Source organism: Chlamydotis macqueenii, chromosome 2 (assembly GCF_036417535.1).
Source record: "Chlamydotis macqueenii isolate bChlMac1 chromosome 2, bChlMac1.mat, whole genome shotgun sequence".
In the NCBI taxonomy this organism is placed as follows: Eukaryota; Metazoa; Chordata; class Aves; order Otidiformes; family Otididae; genus Chlamydotis; species Chlamydotis macqueenii.
The window spans coordinates 51,225,470-51,243,627 of record NC_141557.1 but is presented as its reverse complement, the minus strand read 5'-3'; the positions used below and the strand labels follow the sequence as shown (position 1 = coordinate 51,243,627).

General features: G+C 39.1%; 1 protein-coding gene across 2 annotated transcripts in view; it reads left to right on the top strand.

The window, feature by feature from the left end:
* The window catches only part of SEPTIN7 (septin 7), a 63,534-nt gene that overhangs the window by 23,044 nt on the left and 22,332 nt on the right, over nucleotides 1-18,158 (top strand). For both annotated transcript variants that reach the window (XM_086742963.1, XM_086742962.1), the window contains exon 2: nucleotides 13,405-13,511. In XM_086742963.1, coding sequence (XP_086599089.1) covers nucleotides 13,405-13,511 — 107 coding nt within the window. The remainder of the gene's footprint in view (nucleotides 1-13,404; nucleotides 13,512-18,158) is intronic.

The window sequence follows — 18,158 nt, the reverse complement described above, 5'->3', positions numbered from 1 at the left end:
ACTGATTCTTTTTTGTACAGATTGTGGAATTCCTTTTTCACACTGTTTCTTAATATAGTGGACTGTGGTGGTTTAGCCCGGATCACCACACAGTTTCTTATTCACCCTGCCCCTACCTAGTGGGACAGGGGAGAGAAACTGTGTGGTGATCCGGGCTAAACCACCACAGTCTTTTTGGCGCCCAACGTGGGGCTTGAAGGGGCCTCACTAGATCAGTCGTGAGATCATCGGACCTTAGTCTGAGGATCCAAGGTTCAAGCCCCGGTCAGTCCCGAAGGGTTGAGACCAAGGACACTGTCTGGCTTTCCAAGTCTCGTTAACGTGCAGATGCGGGAAGCTGGGCAAAAGACAGACAGAATAATTGATCCAAACTGGCCAAAGAGAGTATTCCATGCCATAAACGTCATGCTCAGTATATAAGTGGGGGTTGCCCATGGGAGGGGGCATCATTTTCAGTTATTCCTTTTCTTGTCGGGTGTCCGTTTGGGCACCCTTGGCATTCTTTTCTTCTCTCTTGCTTGCTGGCATCGTTCCCTCTACCTTGCTAGCTTGCTCTCCCCCTTTGCTTGCTGCTCGGTGTTGTTCCTGTGATCGCTGCTCAGGACGGGCTGCGTCGGTCATTCGGACATCGGGTGGTGAGAAATTGTACATTGTTCATTTTGTATATTTTGTAGATATTAATATCCTTATATCCTGTTAGCTTTGTAGTTTTTAGTATTTTCAGTAAACTGTTTTTATCTCAACCCATGAGTTTTCCTTTCTTCCCAATTTCTCTCCCCTGTCCCACTAGGTAGGGGCAGGGTGAATAAGAAACTGTGTGGTGATCCGGGCTAAACCACCACATGGGCAGCCTTTTGAAGATGTTTGGATGGGGGAGTGGTTGATGTAGAGGGTGTCAGTTGCATAAATAAGAGTATGGAAATTATTTTCCATCTTTAAGTACTTGAGGAGGCTTACTGGCCTCAGTGGCATTTATGAAGTGTCATTCTGGTTTAATTAGGAAAAATTGTGATCCAACAATAGCAGCTGTTTCTCTAGGCTGAAGTTCAGATTTTGACCTAGCCTAAGCCTGTGCTGGTGCTGAAAGAACTAATAGCGCTTGACCCAAATTGGATTAACATGTGAATCCAGCTGGAGAGTTTTCTGGGAGCTGCAAGGAAGGTTAGTTTTCAGTCTATTTGCATGGCAAAGAAGAATTTTGTGTCAGCACAAAGAAGGGATAACATGGAGACTGGGAGGTTTTTTTGGTGGTAGTACTGGTTGATACGTGTTGTAGTTCAGCCCTGATCAGGACCAGACTACGCAGTCTCTCTCTCACTTCCCCCGCCCTCTGAGAGAACAGGGAGAGATAATATAAGGAAAAAATGGCTCGAGGTTTGAGACAAGGACAGGGAGAAATCCTTAAAGTTACCGTCATGGGCAAAACAGACTCGACTTGGGGAAAACTATTCATTTATTACTACAAACAGCAGGATAATGAGACAGAGAACAAGATAACCCCCCCCCACCCCTCCCTCTTCCCAAGCTTAACATTATCTCCACTACCTTCCCCCCCCCGAGCGGCACAGGGGGGAAGAGGGAATGGGGGTTGCGGTCAGTTCATCATATGTTGTTTCACGCCACTGCTTCATGGTTGGGGGAAGAACTCCTGATGTTCCTCCCCTGCTCCATCGTGGGGTCCCTCCCACGGGCCACAGTCCTTCATGAAACTGCTCCGGCGTGGGTCATCTCTTCCACGGAGTGCCGTCTTTCCAGAACAGCTGCCCCAGTGGGCCCTCCACGGGCCACAGCTGCCTTCAGGCATCCACCTCCCCCGGTACGGGGTCCTTCATGGGCTCCAAGTGGATCTCTGCTCCTCCGCGGACCTCCATGGGCTGCAGGGGGACAACCTGCTCCACCATGGTCATCACCATAGGCTGCAGGGGAATCTTGGCCAGGAGCCGCATTACTCCTCCCCCTCCTTCTTCACTGACCTTGTCGTCTGCAGCCGTTCCTCACAACAGGCTGGTAGATGTCTCTCAGGATCTTTTTTACATCCATCTTATTCACTTCTCATCTCCTTTCCACTTCTTGCAGCCGGGCTGGACCGAGTCAGGCCCAGTCGGCTGCCTGGCGAGAGGCCAGAGGGTGAGGCCTGCGCCTCACCCTCTGCGCCTCTGCCTCCACTCAGCTTCTTCACATCTTCTCTTCTCTCTTTTTTTTTCTGTTTTCCCCTTCTTAAATACGTTATCGCAGAGGCGTTATCACGGGACATTCTGCTACCAATTGGCTCGGCCTTGACCAGCAGTGGGTCCGCCCTAGGCCCGGCCGAGTCCACTGAACAAAGGGGAGCGACTTCTAGCAGTTTCCTACAGAAGCTACCACCTTAGGCCCCCCCTCACTAAACAAAACCACAACAATATGACAGTGATTAGACATTTGTTTCAGAAACTTGTCAAAATGAGCCTTGGTTGCATTGAAATAATGTTTGCTTGTGGCTAAAAATCTTCAGCATTATAATTAATGACTGTATTGTGGTGGTTGTAATGAAGGGTCTATGTTTATGTCTGAGATATTTTTCCTTGAAGAATTTTAAGACTTCTGTAGTCAGAAGAGCTGCTTATCCTATGGATAGCTTCGTAATAAAAATACTAAATGAAGATATGCGCAAGTCAGTCTTGTAGGATGTGATTGAAAAATACTCCTTGGTAAATATTTTTAAATTGTATTTTGTGGAATCTGTATATGTCTGAAAATTTTGAGAGCTCAGGGGAAGAGCACAACCTGTAGCCCTGCACAGCTGAAGTTTTGTCAGATCAACTGATGTTAATGGCTGTATAACTCTACACTTCAGCAATGTGCTTTTAAGTTTATGCTTTATTGGAGCACTGGCTGTTGCAGCTGCCCGATATGGTATAGGATGAAAGCAAGGCGTTGTTCCCTGTCTTAAAAAGAACAACTTAAAATTTTTTGTAAATGACACATTGTTTAGCACATTATACAATCTTGGCTTGAAATTGGTTGTTTAGAATTTGTTTCAAATGAAACATTTGTGGGGTATGGAAATCTTATTTGTATGTATTTTGAAGTGCCTGCCCAAGTTTTTATTAAATGAGGAGCTTTTACATATGTTAAACTGTAAATAAATAACCACATGTTAATTAGATATATCTTATTTGGACTTCCTTGCATCACTGAAAACTTTCTTAATTTTTTTGGTAAAGTTTCATTAGTAGGATTACTATTTCAGTATGGACAAATTTTGTATACCACTTTTAACAACAAACTTGAATAGGAAACTAACAATCATTCAAGGAAATTCTTAAAGATGGCACATGAGGAGTGGGAAGCTTATTGCTGTGGGAAAGCAACGTTGGAGTTTTTAAATTCAGATTTTGAAGCTGAGATAAAATAAAAATCCGTTACCCTGCAAAGATGGAAGCTTGATATTCTAACTTATCGTATGTAGAAATTACTAGAATGTTTTATGTGCTCCTAGGCCTACAAAAGCAAGTACTTTAAAATCCACAGTGAAACTCGGAGCCTTAGAGTAGTACAAATACTGAAATAAGATATAAGGTGTGATTTTTGTGATATTCTGCATTAAAAAGGCTAATTTAGAGCGATACTGTTACACTGTAGTGGAGGAGAAATTACAAGATTTCTTTATTTTTTTAGCTCTTGGAGGCATATGCTGCTGACAAAAATGTGGAATATATACAAAGTTGCTGATTTAGAGGAAACTGGCTGTTGGCAAGTATTTATTCACTAGCTTTCTGCTACATCAGTGCCAGGCATAGCAGAAGCCAATAGCTCAGCACTCAGTAGACATTGAGAGAGAAAAGAGAATGTCAGGTTTTCACCAGCTTACCAAGTCAGTGTTGTGGGTTTTTTACATTGCACTTAACTGAATGATTTAAGAATTCATGTGATAAAATATTTTAAGAATTATGTTTTGTATTTCTTTTGCCTAAACTTACTGTATATCATCCTCACCTCCTGTAAAGGACAAGCTTGTGACTTATCCAATTCTGCGTCCTTGGCTCTTGGTTTTGTCTTCCCTAGCTAGCAGGAATTCCAGGAGTCCTGGTCTGCCTCCCGTGTGTGTCCTTCACGTTCATCCGCTGCAAAACATAGCAAGCTCACTAAACAGATTTTAAGGTATCATCTTATCAGACCTATCCATTTTCCTTTCAGCTCTGTAAATATATGCTTCTGTTGTTGGCTACAAAAGCATCTCAGTTTTCTTCTAAGTAATTATTAGAAAACTAAATAGTGGTGGCAGCAGTTTGGAAGCAATGGCTTAACACTTAAGCAAAACAGTTCTTCTCACCATGTTAAAAAGAGTGTAGTCTTGACAAACACAAGTTTACTCCAACCTACCTTAGCCTTTGTTAGAGATAAAATGCCCATTGTTGCGACTACAGTGGAAGCTGTCTTATGGAAACAAAAGCATGTAGACACCCCCAAGTAACTGAGGTATCAAACTTGTGTATTTTGCCAAGGTTGCTTAGAAGTGACAGCAGCGTATCTAGCAGAGCACATCTTTGTAATCCTTTTGACTAGCACTAGTCCAAATACTGAAAAGCAGAATTATCCTAACTTGCAAATGGTATTCCCCTAACCTTTCGTTCCTTTTTGGCCCCAAATAATATTGGGGCAAATTTGCAGAATTCTGTCAAGTGATCTATAACTTTATCTTGCCACTTGTGCTAGTTAAGTGTCTTGTCCTAACATAGTTTCTTTTGTGCTGACTGCAAGTGCTTTCAAAGACATTAAGGAGAGAAGGTATCAAGAGACAAGTATAAGGCATTGAAAGAAGGTTTGACTAGCTCTAGAAATCTTCTAAGTTCAATCCTCTGACAGATTTTTGTGGACTGGTTTCTTATCAGAATGCCCACTTGGGATATTTTGAGAGTGCTCAACACTTACTTCCAGTATGTTTTATTGTGTTCATGCATAAATTTTCAAGGAAAAAGGTGGTGCAGTATTGAGTAAGTCAGCCTAGGTGCTCTTTGTAGTTATTTAGAGACTTACTAGTTTCCATGTAAATAAAAATATTTTTCTTTTTTGTCCTTTTTTGTTATATTAATGCCTTAGATGTATCAGTTGGGTGGTTTGTTTTTTTTTTTTTTTAGTAACATCCTGCCTAATGTGTTTCATCTTTCTCTCCTTCTGCTCTGGTTGATCTGTAATACTACTTGTTAAGTAGAATGAGAGTAGTACAAGCTATACTGTCTTTAAGGTGTTGACCCTGTATCTGTATCAAGTATTTTAGTCTTAAAGATTAAGTAAATCAAATCACTATTTTTTATTTATTTTCTTATCAGCCTATAGATAGCTGTGTGGGTTTTACTTCTACCCAAGAAATGAAAGATCGTATTGTGACTAATCTGTGATCTGTTGATTAATATACCTTTCATTCTTGAGTCAGCAAGTCTTAGAAATTATGTACAACTAGTTGTCAGTAGTAATGTATGTATGACAAATGTTATGTTCCTATCACTTTTCTTTCTTTCTTTGGGGAAAGAAAATTGGGGAATTTAATCAATTATATTTGTCACTGTGTAGTCTCCAGAGAGTAAGTCCAGCTCTGCAGCTTTCTCTAGACAGATAATTCTTCCTGACCAAGTAGTGGTGGTCTCACATGTGTGTTTCCTTAGCCTTAGAGAGCACCCTCCTTTAGCATCTTTCACAACTATTTTTGTTACTCCTTCTTTCATTTTGAAACAATGTTGGTTTTTTTTTTTTTTTTTTTCCTTGTCTTGTGAAGGCTCTTTATTTTGGCTTCATCAAAGCCTGTGAAAATTCAAGGTATATGCTGGTTATGGGGTTTAACCATAGAAGATTTGTTGTCCTGGAGCTCTGCAGCTTCTGTCACTTCCAGTTGAATCCCTTAACCCAGTTATTTCACTAATAGCTTGTGCATTCAGATTTTCTATATAGGTCAGTTTTGACAACTTCTTGCTTGCAGTGTCTCTGATACCGCATTACAATATGACTACAGCTTGATCAGATGTAGGAGTTTTCTTTTAAGTAGTATAGAAAACAAAGTGAGATAAGCTTTGGTAAGCCTGGGCTGCAGCTATTGCAGCCTGCATACCTGTAATTCCGTGCAAGCTTGGATACTGAAGCCCAAGTGGTCACATTTCAGGTGCTGTTGGTACTAGATATGGGTGGACTAATGCTGTGGGGTGGTTTTTTCATCTGCAGTCGTGTTGAAGAACTAAAAATGAAGATGAAGTTGTGATTTCAGTTCCTTGGTTTTACTAGACTACAGTTGTTTTTCTGAAGTGCTGAAAACTTGCTTCGTTTGCCTCATGTTTAATTAAGTAACATATCCTATTTTAAATGGCTACTTTGCAGGCATGCCATTTATCAGGAGCAAAACCTAGATATGTCATTAAAGCGAATTTGACTTTCTTTGTGAAGTGCCACAAATTCTTTTATTTGTGAATTGTTGGTGGCTGTTTTCTTGCAGAGAAGAGGTCTACTTCTAAATGCAATTTTTTACATTTACCCTCCCTTCTTTTTGGAAACCGGTAGCTTTGACTTAACTCGTCTGTCTCATGTCCTTCCCCCCCCCTCCCTCCCCACCCTTCATTTTCTAATCCTCAAGCCGCTAATGGCCTTGTTTGCTATATCACTTCTTACCTCACCATGCTGCATTATGAATTCTAATGTGAGTGGTGGGTTGGGAGTAGGGGACAGTTTCTTTTGGCAGCAGCCAAAGTTCCATATGTGAAGTTAAGCCATTGTTTCCTGACCATTTTAATCTTGTCAGTTGTAGAAAGCTGGAACTGCTGCTGCTTTGAGGGAAAATAACAGTAGTTGCAAAGCGCTATCTAGAATATGTTGCAATTTTCTTCTGAAGTACTTCCCTTCCCTGCTTTAAATGGCTTTTCTGAATTATTTAAGTGGCATCTGTGACAAAATGATGTGCCAAGACTCTGTCCTCAGTTATTCTACATTAAATTTCACTGAAAGAAATTGTCTTACTGTATCCTGAATGCTGAATTTTTTTTTGCTCTTGATGCAGTTGCTGATAGGCAAAAGTGAATTTATTGCTGGTAGATTTCCCTGTTACTCTGTTTTGCTAGGATTAGCTTTTTACTTCCATAACTTATTCTCCAAATTCAAGTTGTGAAATGGGGAAGCTTTTGGCTTTTTTTCCTTTATAAACATTTATAAAATGCAAAGTTGAACTTTTTGCAAGACTTCACGTGACACCATCCTACATGGAACTGTAGATATGTGGGAGCACACTGCTGCTCCCACGTCTCCTCCTGATGGGATTTGTTTGGATGTTCTTATATGTTTATCAAAATGTTGGTTCTTATTTTGTAGAGTGCTGAAGACAGGAGCTAGCCTTTACAAAAGCTTCTAAAATGAGACTTAAAAGCATCTTGTAGTCTCCATTTTTGTGGTCATCTATAATGACATGGCAGATCATCATTCGCCTTCGGCAAGAAGATGGGTTCCATCATACCATTCGGTGTAATTCAGACTCTGGTTATTTTTGTAGCTTCCCTTCTGTATAAAAGCAAAAAACTGTGTGACAGTGCCATCAAAGCCATTGCACATTTGCATAAAGCTGCAGGTGCTGTCATGCACATAAACTGTGAATTGTACAAGGATGAAAGAAGATGAAATGCATTATTTTTTATTTCTTCTGACAAGCTTTTTACCCCTCTCTGAGTCACCAGCTCAAGCTGATGGGATTATAGCTTGACCAAAAACTGTGACAATAATTAGAATTCATAAAATGGAAAAAAATTCCTTGAAAAAACTTGCTCACCTGCTAAAAATGAAATATACTTTGATGTAAACATTCTGTATATCTAAGCTGTGGAGAAGTAGAGCATTTCTCTGTTGAAATTGATCCATTTATAATAACTCTTCAGGGCTATCAAACACACGAAAAATCTCTGCCCTGTCACATCAGAGAAGATATATTGCTGGATGTCTTCATTCTGATAGAGCAGTAAAGCATCTGCAGCTTATGTTTGACTGTATCAAGTAACTCTAAATACAGACTTCTACTTAGAATGCAGTGGAAGCTTTAAAAAAAAAAAATTGTGCAATTTGTAGAAAAGTTGTTTACCCTGGGATTTTAGGTGTTGGTGGCTTGTCTCTAATAAGCTACAAGCCCCACTGGGATGAGTTACCTTCTGTCAGCCACCAGAGTTTGGTAGCAGTTAATGCACCTTCTGAATCTGCAGTTCTTGCTGTTCTCAACAGAGAACAGAGCAGCAACAGAGATGGGGTCGTCTTCTTGGTAACAATACATGAAGCATACTACTTTGAGTAGTTTAACTGAAGTCCTGACTTACAATTCTCTGACCACCAAAAGTGTTTTCCTTGCAGGAGGGTGCATCCTAGGCAGTTTGTAGTCCCATGTGGAGATTTGGAAAGCAACTTGAAATTCCTAAGTACAGATAGCACGTGTGGTCACATTGCCAGCAGTGCAATTGCTGTCACAGGGCACGAGCATGAAATACTGTTTGACTGGTAGACAGCCAAGTAATAGTGAAGAACAGAAAAACTTCAGATGATTTCTGCAAGAGTAACTTCTTCTTTCATTTGATGAGGAGGTAGGAAATAAAACATGCAGAGAGCATGCTGAGAGTGTTCAGTATTGGTTAGTGATCTTGATCACTTGATGTGTGTAATGAACTCTCACATGGGGTCATAAATCTAAGAATGTAAGTCATGCTTTTAAGTTCAGAGCTTTGATTTTAGAAAACAAGAACCTAAAAATACAGTAGAAAACTGATCCTACATTTTAAGGGTGATGTAGCTAGAAGATGAAGTGTGGTGCATTGTCAGGAGATGTAATATCTGAATGAGAAAATAGCTGTCTCCAATAAAAGTTGCATATAGAGCTGGAAGCTGAGTTGGACTGGACTGCTCGTCCATTTCTGTTGTAGATATTTGAGTAAGAATTGTGGAGGCTGAAAAGTTGGAAGAGGCTGGAAGTATGCCACATTCTCAACGTACCACAACAACGAACAGTGAAAAAAGCAGCATCATTAAGATTTAAGGATAACAATTAATTTCTATTATCATAGGGAGGGAGAGGCTTGCAGTGTAAGTTTCTTTGTAGTAATGAAGTCATAACAAGAGCTGATGGATGGAAATTGAGTTAAAAAACCCCCATCTATTGAACACTTGAAACTCACCTGTGAGCAGATTTTCTAACTTATTATCACAGATTTTCTGGTGATAATTTATGGTTCGTTTACAGGTAGTGATTTGGAAATGAAAGATTTATGTAGCTCAGTTGAGAACAATCTGAGTTACATTGTTTTTTATCTCCGGAGCGCTACTTCCCCCCATTCCTATGGATTGCACTTCATTGTTCCAACTTTTAAATTGTTAATTCTCCATACTTTATCTACTTTAATATTACTCTGAAGACTATTTATCATGGTTTGCAAACCATTCCAGTGGTTGCTGGTGGTCTCTGCTGACCCCTCAAAATGTCTTTGAGATAAAAAAGAAAAAGCTGAATGTTTTGGGGTGTGTTTTTGTCTTCCTTCTCATGTTACAGCTGCTCTCATCTGTGTAGAGAAAAAGAGAAGCACTTGATCAATGTTTTGTTCACACAAGAAGAAATTTTGCTCTCTAAGGTTAATTCTAAATGATGTGCTGTGGGCCATCTGTATAAAGGTGCTAATTGTTGGCAGGTAATTGTTGACCCAGATGTATAAGAAAAGCTCCAATATTTGTACAGCCATTTAGAAACTCATAGGCTTGAGAAGAGTTGCAACTTTTGCTAGTCCTGTAAGGACTGACAAAAGATTTTGTCCTTTGCAAGACTTGACAGGAGTATGTTAGTAAAATGCATGCTTATTTCTACCCACAGAAGTGACCAGCTCCATGTATTTGAATGTAACTATAGAGGATAAATAGCTTGGGGAAATGTTGAAACACTGATTTGCTGATAAATGAGACACAAAATAATGAAGAAAAAGAACCATGTATTTATTCAGAAAACTTGAATCATATATGAAACATTGACAGGGAAAGTGAAGGCAAGGTAAAGCAGTAGCTGGATACCAGAAATAATTAAATTCTTGGATTCAGGATTACCTTGCAAAGTAAAAATTTTTTTTATCTTCTTTTTGAAACAAAACATTTCATATGGAAAACAGAAAATATTTTTCTAAAAATCACTCTTAATTAGGCAGCTAGATCTAATATGCGTAATGATGCATTGAGTGATTGGAAGTTATTGCTGAAACTGGTTCTATTACATTGCATCCTTCTGCTATTTCATGTAATGGTGAAAGGGCGAAATCTCATCAGAAATGCTTGCTGAGAGGGGGAAGGTGCATCTTACTTGGGATGCATCTTTTTGTTTTGTTTCATGTTAAGGCAAAGTAAATTCCCTGTGTTTTCCCTGTTCTCTTTTGTTTTGTTTGTCATATTCATAGCCTGTTGCATCCTTGGAAGCTACATTCCCAGCCTTTCCAGTAGGGAATCCTTTCTGGTGAATTTTGGTTGAGCAAGAATCTACATGGGAAGAGCAGAGGTTTTTGATTTGTGGTGGGTGGTGTTTTGTTTTTTTTTTTTCCTTACCATATTTCTAGCTAAGATCAGAATATTTTAATGTGTCCAGAAGGGCTGCTAAAATTGTTCCAATACTGTTGGTTTGTCTAATTTTGCTTCCCCTGTAGTCAGTAGAGAAATTCCTGTTTGATTACAGTGGAAGTAGCGTGACTCCCCATAGTACAATATTGACTGTTCCATTTACAGTTTTTACCTGCAGTTTCAGTGTAATTGTTTTAAATTATAGGCTTTTACTGCCATCATAGGTGTTGACTGTTACATGGTCTAAGGCACAAGTGTATCCAGGATTGGTGTGTTGATGCGAACTCTTACATGCAATACCTCTATTACTGGTAGCAGTTAAGCACTCTAAGTGTTATAATCTGCAGTGGCTGATTAAAGTTAGCATGGGCAGGGATACGTAGGAGGCTGGGGCACCTTTGAGAACAAAGTGGTGTGTAAATATCCTTAGCATACTTGTCTTTTCACTAATTCGAGCTCAAAACTGCCTTCACATCCTTGCTACTGTAAGGAAGGGGAAAAAAACCCCATCAGATCTATCCATAATGCTTCAGCAGTTCAGCAACCACTCACTGTGGAGTACAACAACTGCAGGAACCATCTAGGGAGAGCTGCTGGTTTTTCCATTGCGTCCTTGCAGAGCTGAAAATCTTATTTCCTTATGTTGAATTTCAATGGCAACTTGACAAGCACTGTGATTTTTCAGGAGAAGTTTGTTCTGAATGTTTTCTACTTTGAATTCTGTGGGATGTTAAGACCAGCAATAACCCTAATAGAAGGGAGGAGAAAGGACAACCCTTTTTGAATACTGAAGTAGAAGCTTATACACAAATCGTTCTTCAGTAGTGCAGTAGACAGCCTTTTGCAAGATGATGGTCAACTAAAAAAAGCTATGTTCCTTGAAAGAATGTGAATGGTACGTTGTAAAATAGGAGCCCTCTTATTGAGATGTTCAGTAGGGTGCATAAACTCCTTGGTTTTACTGGAATGATGTGTGCATCTTGAGCAGAGTTGTGAGATGGAGAAGGTTAAGCTTCAGACTGGCTGCAGCTATGATGTTGGATAGCTGGGCTTTTCAGAAGCTTCCTTCTATTGCAGGCTTGGTAGGGAAGCCTCTCAGCTGCCACTGACCCTGCCCTAAAGATTTTGCAAGTGCAGAGTGGATGATGTGCATCCCTTACAAGCACATCAAGCTTACAAGCAGACACTTTTAAACATTGTATTTACCATGTAGTTCTAAAAGGTCTAATGCATCTGACCACAGAAAAAGTCAGTCTGCAATGGTAGTGATGAAGTGCTTGTCAGTGAACCCGTCCCTTCTGACTCATGTACAGCTCTTGTGTTGGGGTTAGTGTTCCCAGCACTGCTAACTTGAGTTTATAACTTGAGTGTCTCCTTGCTCCTTGGCTGCCGCGGCCTGTCTTCCCGGCCTTAGCCAGAGCCTGCCTGCAGCAGGGGTTAGCTCCTCTGTCGAACAGGGTGGAGTTTGGAGAGCAAGCAGTACTAATAACATAGCCAGCCTGTAGGAGGTCTGATTGCAATGTTTCATCAGCTGCTAATCCATTTACAGTTTGGCTAATCAGATTGCTTTGTTCGGTACTGCAGAGACTTTGAGCTGCACCATTGTAATCGAGATAGCTGATGTGTATAAGCTAGCTTGTGTATGAAATCGAGCCAGCTATTACAGTGGAGACAAGGTGTTGTCTGCTGAGGTTTGTAAGTACTTTCTGTTTTGTAACTCTCAATTATTTGCATTAACCCAGGACAAGTATCTCAAGACAAGTTGTGAAGTTTTCTGGGTTTTGTCTTTAAATCAGCCACTATTTGTTTGGGGATGGGGAGGATTAGCAGGTTTGGCTGTTCTTTTCCAAGTGTGGAGGCAGTGCAGCTCCTACCTCAGTGAAAGTAGTTTGCACCCAAATTTTTTAGCTTAAGAGCAAATTTCTGTGTGACTGTCAATGTCCTATCAGTACTGCATAAAAAACTTAAACAGAAAGTATCACTTTTGTATAGTTTTTTCCTTGGTTCTCATGCCAGTGTGATTGTCATGTTGAAGTAGTTTCTTTACAATAGAAAACTAAGCAAAAAAAACCTGTGGCTTTTAAAATACTGTACTAAGTAGCTGATATGAAATTCTTGCTCCTGTCTCTGTAGACCTGTAAACGGGGAGTAGTTTCTACTGTGGGAGTTATAACTGTATTTGCTTGGATTGTCATGGCAGTAGTGTCTCCAGATTCTTTAGCAAGGCTGGCTTATTGTTGCTAATGAACAGATTGCCAAAAAAAATAAACAAAATGCAATCCCCCTTCCCTGCCCCAACAACAACAAAATTCCCAGGCAAACCACATAATTCTGGAACTTCATTTTAGCTTTTGTGGCTTTAGGAGTTAGACCAAAATAATCTCAGTATTTTTTTTTTTATTTCGTTTGTTTGGTTTTTCTTTTTTCTCCTCTCTCTGACAATAATACCCTCAAATAATGCTTGAAATAAAGGAGATAGCTTAGGCTGCTTTAGCTTCATAATAGGCAGTAATACCGGGAAGACGGCTTATTTATAAACTTTTGATGTGGAGCAATATCATCTGTGTGTTGTAATGGGAGCAATGGAGAAGTGCTAAATGCATTCAGTACTTAATGTGATCAGAAAAATGAATGTCTATAGATCCAACAGTGACAGTTGCATTTGCAAGGTTTTCCTTGAAATTGGAAAAAGTGATAGATTCTTAAAGCCTTAGAGTGCAGTGCATGTTTTCGGGTAGTACATTTCAAGAAGAGTTGAAAAGTAGGCCTAAAAGTTTATACTCAGTGTGATGCGCCTGGTTTTACTGAAACTGTTCTGTTTTCTTCTAGGTGAATCTGGACTGGGAAAATCAACGCTAATCAACTCATTATTCTTAACAGAGTTGTATTCCCCAGAGTATCCAGGTCCTTCACACAGAATTAAAAAGACTGTACAGGTATGGCTGGGTGAAAAAACTGCAGCTTGAACAATATAACTTGCACTTTAGTAAGGTAAGGGGATACAGTTGTCGCATAAGCAGCTGTATTTCAAATAAGTTTAGCCAGGATGTGAACCACTAAGAAATACTCAGCATGTCTTTCAGTGTACCTTAGCTACACAAAACTTCCAGGTTATCAACCTTGTAGCCTGTGGAAGGGTGGGACCCCTGAAGCAAAGTACTTTGTGTGCTACATGTACTTTAGAAACATCATACTGGTGCAGTCCTGTTCAGAAATTGAATGTTTTGTCATAAATTAAAATATTGAGTATATCTGTAGAAATACATGGAAGTGCACTAAACCCTCTATGGCAGGCTTTTAGAAACTGTGTATTAAAGGATTTGACATAAGTGCAAGAACCTAATGTGTAAAAGCCTTAGAGTACCTCAGCTGTGGCTGAAGTGACTGTGCAATTACAGAGTTGTCATAAAGTGATTAAGCCTTCAGTTGAGTGAATGCAAGGTGCTAAACAGGAGCTGTAAAATTGAATGCTTTTCTTTATTCAATTGAATTGGATAATTATGCTCCAGTGCTATGATCTACTGACCTTACTGTTTCATGGTTTTTTTTGTTTGATTTTTGAGGTTTTGGGTAAGAGTTTTTCAATCCAGTCTCAGAACACTGAATAATTACCAGAGGACCAGGAGAAAGGTAGTTATACTAAGCAGGTTAAATTACAGTGCTTGTCAGTTAGCTCAACATCAGTCCTGAATACTAAAACAAAATGCATTTGTTGCAGAATATTAATTTTTTTTTTTTTTGTTTGGAAGAAAGCTTCTGAATATGCTGAGTTTGATTAGCAATATATTTAAATTTCTCTAAGCTTTGGTCATGTCTTTTAGGGTATTTTATCAGTTTGATGTAAAACAATAGTGACTTTGATCAAATTGACTTAAAAGCTTGTTAGTAGGGATGCACATCAGATGTGCAAAAAGGGTGCAAGTGCACATAAAGTGTACAAATAGTTAAGTTCTCACATAATACACTTAAAAATGAAATAATTTTCCAACATTGACTGATTAAGTAGAAGAGTGACTTTTTTTTTTTATTGGAAGAGAGACTAGTGTGATTTTGTTACTGTTCATTGCACATTGCTTTAGCTGAAACTAAATTAATTCAGATTATGTTCATTGAATTATAATTTAAATAACTTAATGGTAGGTTGGATTCCTTCTCTTTGGCAGATTTTTTTTTTTTAAATTGGAAAAAATCATAGGAAGAATTTAGGTACAAACTAACAAAAAAAGAAACAACCCCAAGACATCTTTCAAAGATAACTTAGTCCCGCCCTGGCTAAAGGTGGATCAGTGTAAGAAAAATGCAACTAAAACTAAAATGTGTGTGTAGCTTCTGGAGTCTTTAAGTACTTTCATCTGTTAGATGACAAGACTAGATATGTTCATCATGACCTTTTGAGTTGTTCAGAGGTGGTTTTATTTTTATTAAACTACTGTTGAAGAAGAAAAAAAAACCCCTGCTTTTCAAGAAGCTTCACTTTTTTTGGGCTTGTAAAACTGGTGGGGTGGGGAGGAGGGGGGAGGAACTTGAATAGAGCCCTGGCTGAAAAGTCATTGCATTTTTTCCTGCTTTCACTGTGTGGGCTAAAGCCTGAGGGTGGCCAAGAGCTAGCCAAAACTATTTTCAGTAGCCAATTGGGGTCTATTGTGACTTGGCTAATAATATGACTGAAATAAAATATATTTAAATATGACCTTCCCCCTTAGAAACTATTGCTTACTTTACCTGGTAAGTATTTTTTTGTTTGAGTATACTTGTAGTGCAACATTGCTTTGTTTTCAGTTACTTGTTGTGATGAAAAAAAAAAAATCAGTAAGTGTAGCATTTTAAAAAGGAAACTGAAACTGTCTTATTTCAGTGTCTAAGTGAGGATAAAATTGTTTTCCCCTACAAACTGTGACGATTTAATGTGCTCGTAACTATGTGTATGATGTGGAAGTGATTCCAGTCAAATATTAAAGAATTAACAGTTGGGGCTGCTATTCGGATCCGTGGGGTTTGTACTCTGTGCCAGTGTAAACCTTTCTAGGTTGAGGATGTCAAGAGTTTTGTAGGGTAGAGATGAGAGACCACCAGAGCACTAAAACCTTAGTGGCAATAATTGGCTGCTCTTATATGGTGGGAATAATTTATTGATCAGGAATTGTATACGAGAGTCTTGCATAGATAAGTACAAACTGTGGTTTGGGCTTGAAAATTGCAATTCTGAGTTGTTCTGTGAGGCAAGTACTTTGTATTAATTTCATGGAAAACACAGAAAACCAGTTAATAGTAAGTGACTTGATGTCAGATGAATTCAAAGGAAACCTTCAGAAATTACGGAGTATGAAATAAGTTTTCTCTGATCATTATTTGACTCTTAAATGGAGTGTGGTAAAGACCTGTTTAATCCATTAAAAGTAGCCAAGCTGTAACAAGCATCAAGTCATGAATGCTGTGTAGTAGCTGCCAAGGAAACCCCTGTGACCCAGTTGACTGGAGTGCATGGGAAAATGGCTGTTTGCAGGAGACTTTTTATTAAAAGTTTTAAATTCCAGGACTTGAACTAATGTTTTTCATGAATCCCTTGGGAATACTTGTAAATTGGATGATAGGATGCAGTTGGATGCTTGACTATGAATGACACTAGTTTACAGTGATTTTTCTGGATCTTTTCCAGATGTTGCTGCTTTCTATGCCTTTGACCATGTATGGGCACATCCATTTAGGTTAGAAAAATGCAACTTTACAGAGACTGTATGGGAAGTTCTTAACCAACTGTCTCTTACCAGCAGTCTATACTGCTTACAATATATAGTGGATATGGTCTAATTGTCCACAACACGAGCACAGGATATCTAATTTGATGAACTAATATTTCTTATTCTGTAGGTATTTGAAAGCTCTGCTCTGATAGCAAGATACCTACATGAATTTGTGAAAAGTAAGAGTAAATTTAAATCCTCACCACCCAGTAAGGTATTAACACTGCCTGCAGAGGTTCAGTTACTGCAGGCCATTTGTCAGAAGGTAACTTCACAAATTCAGGAAAAATGTTTGACGTGGCATTTCTGAAGATCTCTTGACCTTCCTTTTCCTTTGTTACAAACACATGTTCAAGATAATGTTTTATTAATTGCTTCTTTTGTAAAAGCATTCCACTGTGAGTGCTTAATAATTAATTTAATGGTTCTTGCTGGGAATTTTTATGTTGACAATAAAGCTGATACCTTGTAGCGCTTGGCAAGAGTACAGGTCTTAACATTATGATCTCTAGAATTTTGAAAGTGTTACGGGTTTCTTGTACTTGCAGAGAGCTTGGTTATAGAGGGGCTCTGTGATTACTATATGCAAGATAGCAAAAAAGAATGCGAGGAATCAGAAGTTAATCTCCTATGTACTAAAGCTTGTGAGTAGTAAATTCTTGACTGAGTTGACTATGTGGCTGGGGATTACTCTCGTGAGTTCTGGCATCGATTGATTGTGTGCAATAAAATTTCTCTAGAACTCTTTAAGGGGGGAAAAATACATTCACTATAATTTAAACACAAGTTCTTAGAGCACCGCATGTATTCCTAGGTTCTCAAGTCTTTGCACTGGACATTTTTGGAAGGCCAGGAGTTGTACAGTTAGTGAAAGGGTAACTTAGTGATGTCTTAGGCTGGAGAGTGTGGATTGTGGGAATTTTTTAATTTAATTATTATTTTAGTTCTTAAAACCTTCCTAACCTTGCAGTAACGCCTGCTCAAGTAGGAGATTGAAGTACACTCCAACCTCGATTCTTGTGTGACTAACATCCAGGTAGCCCAGCATTGGGGACTTCTGTATTATGAAGCTGCCTTACTGATATTTTTCGTCTTTTTGTTGGGTGAGGAACCAGCTCATGATGATTGTATGCTGTAGACAGCCATAGCACAGCTGAGTTAATTTTTTGAGACCTAACAGCAAAAGGGATTGATCTGGCTTGGATAGCATCCCTGCTGATCAATAGATAAAAATAGCATCCTGCATACTTAGAGGTTAAATGTGGAGCTTTCTTTGCAGTTGGTTACTGCTTTCTGTGTTTCTTTGTATTCTCTTCTGAATTAGAATTAACATTTTGCTTCTGCAAGAGGTATCTAATTTGACTTTCGCAGAGTGTTAATTTACCTTGTAGATGTATGTTGCATCACAATGATTGCAAAGTGTTTGCAACAATGTTCAGGTGCGGCTGTGAGAGAGTCTTTCACCTACATAGCTAGGGGATGTGCGAGCACTAAGCAGCATTGATACGATCTTTCTCAAATCTTGCGCTGGTCAAGAGACCATCCAGGTCGGATTTATTATCCAAGTTTCTACTCTCTCTGAAAGTTTGTTACTTTGTTCTTACAGGAGTTCATCTAGTTAAATATAACTTTCTTTTCTCTACCCATTTTAGGATTCAGGAGGTTTAAGAAATGTTAAGCAATGAGCAGCAAGGTGGCATCAATGTCTGCCAACTGATGTGTAGCTCTGAATGAATGGGTCGCACAGTTAATTTCTTGAATCCATACCTAGAAAACAGCATCACTAGTAACTTATAGAAATTGTCATAATATCAGGGAAAAAACCCCTATGATTAGATGTAG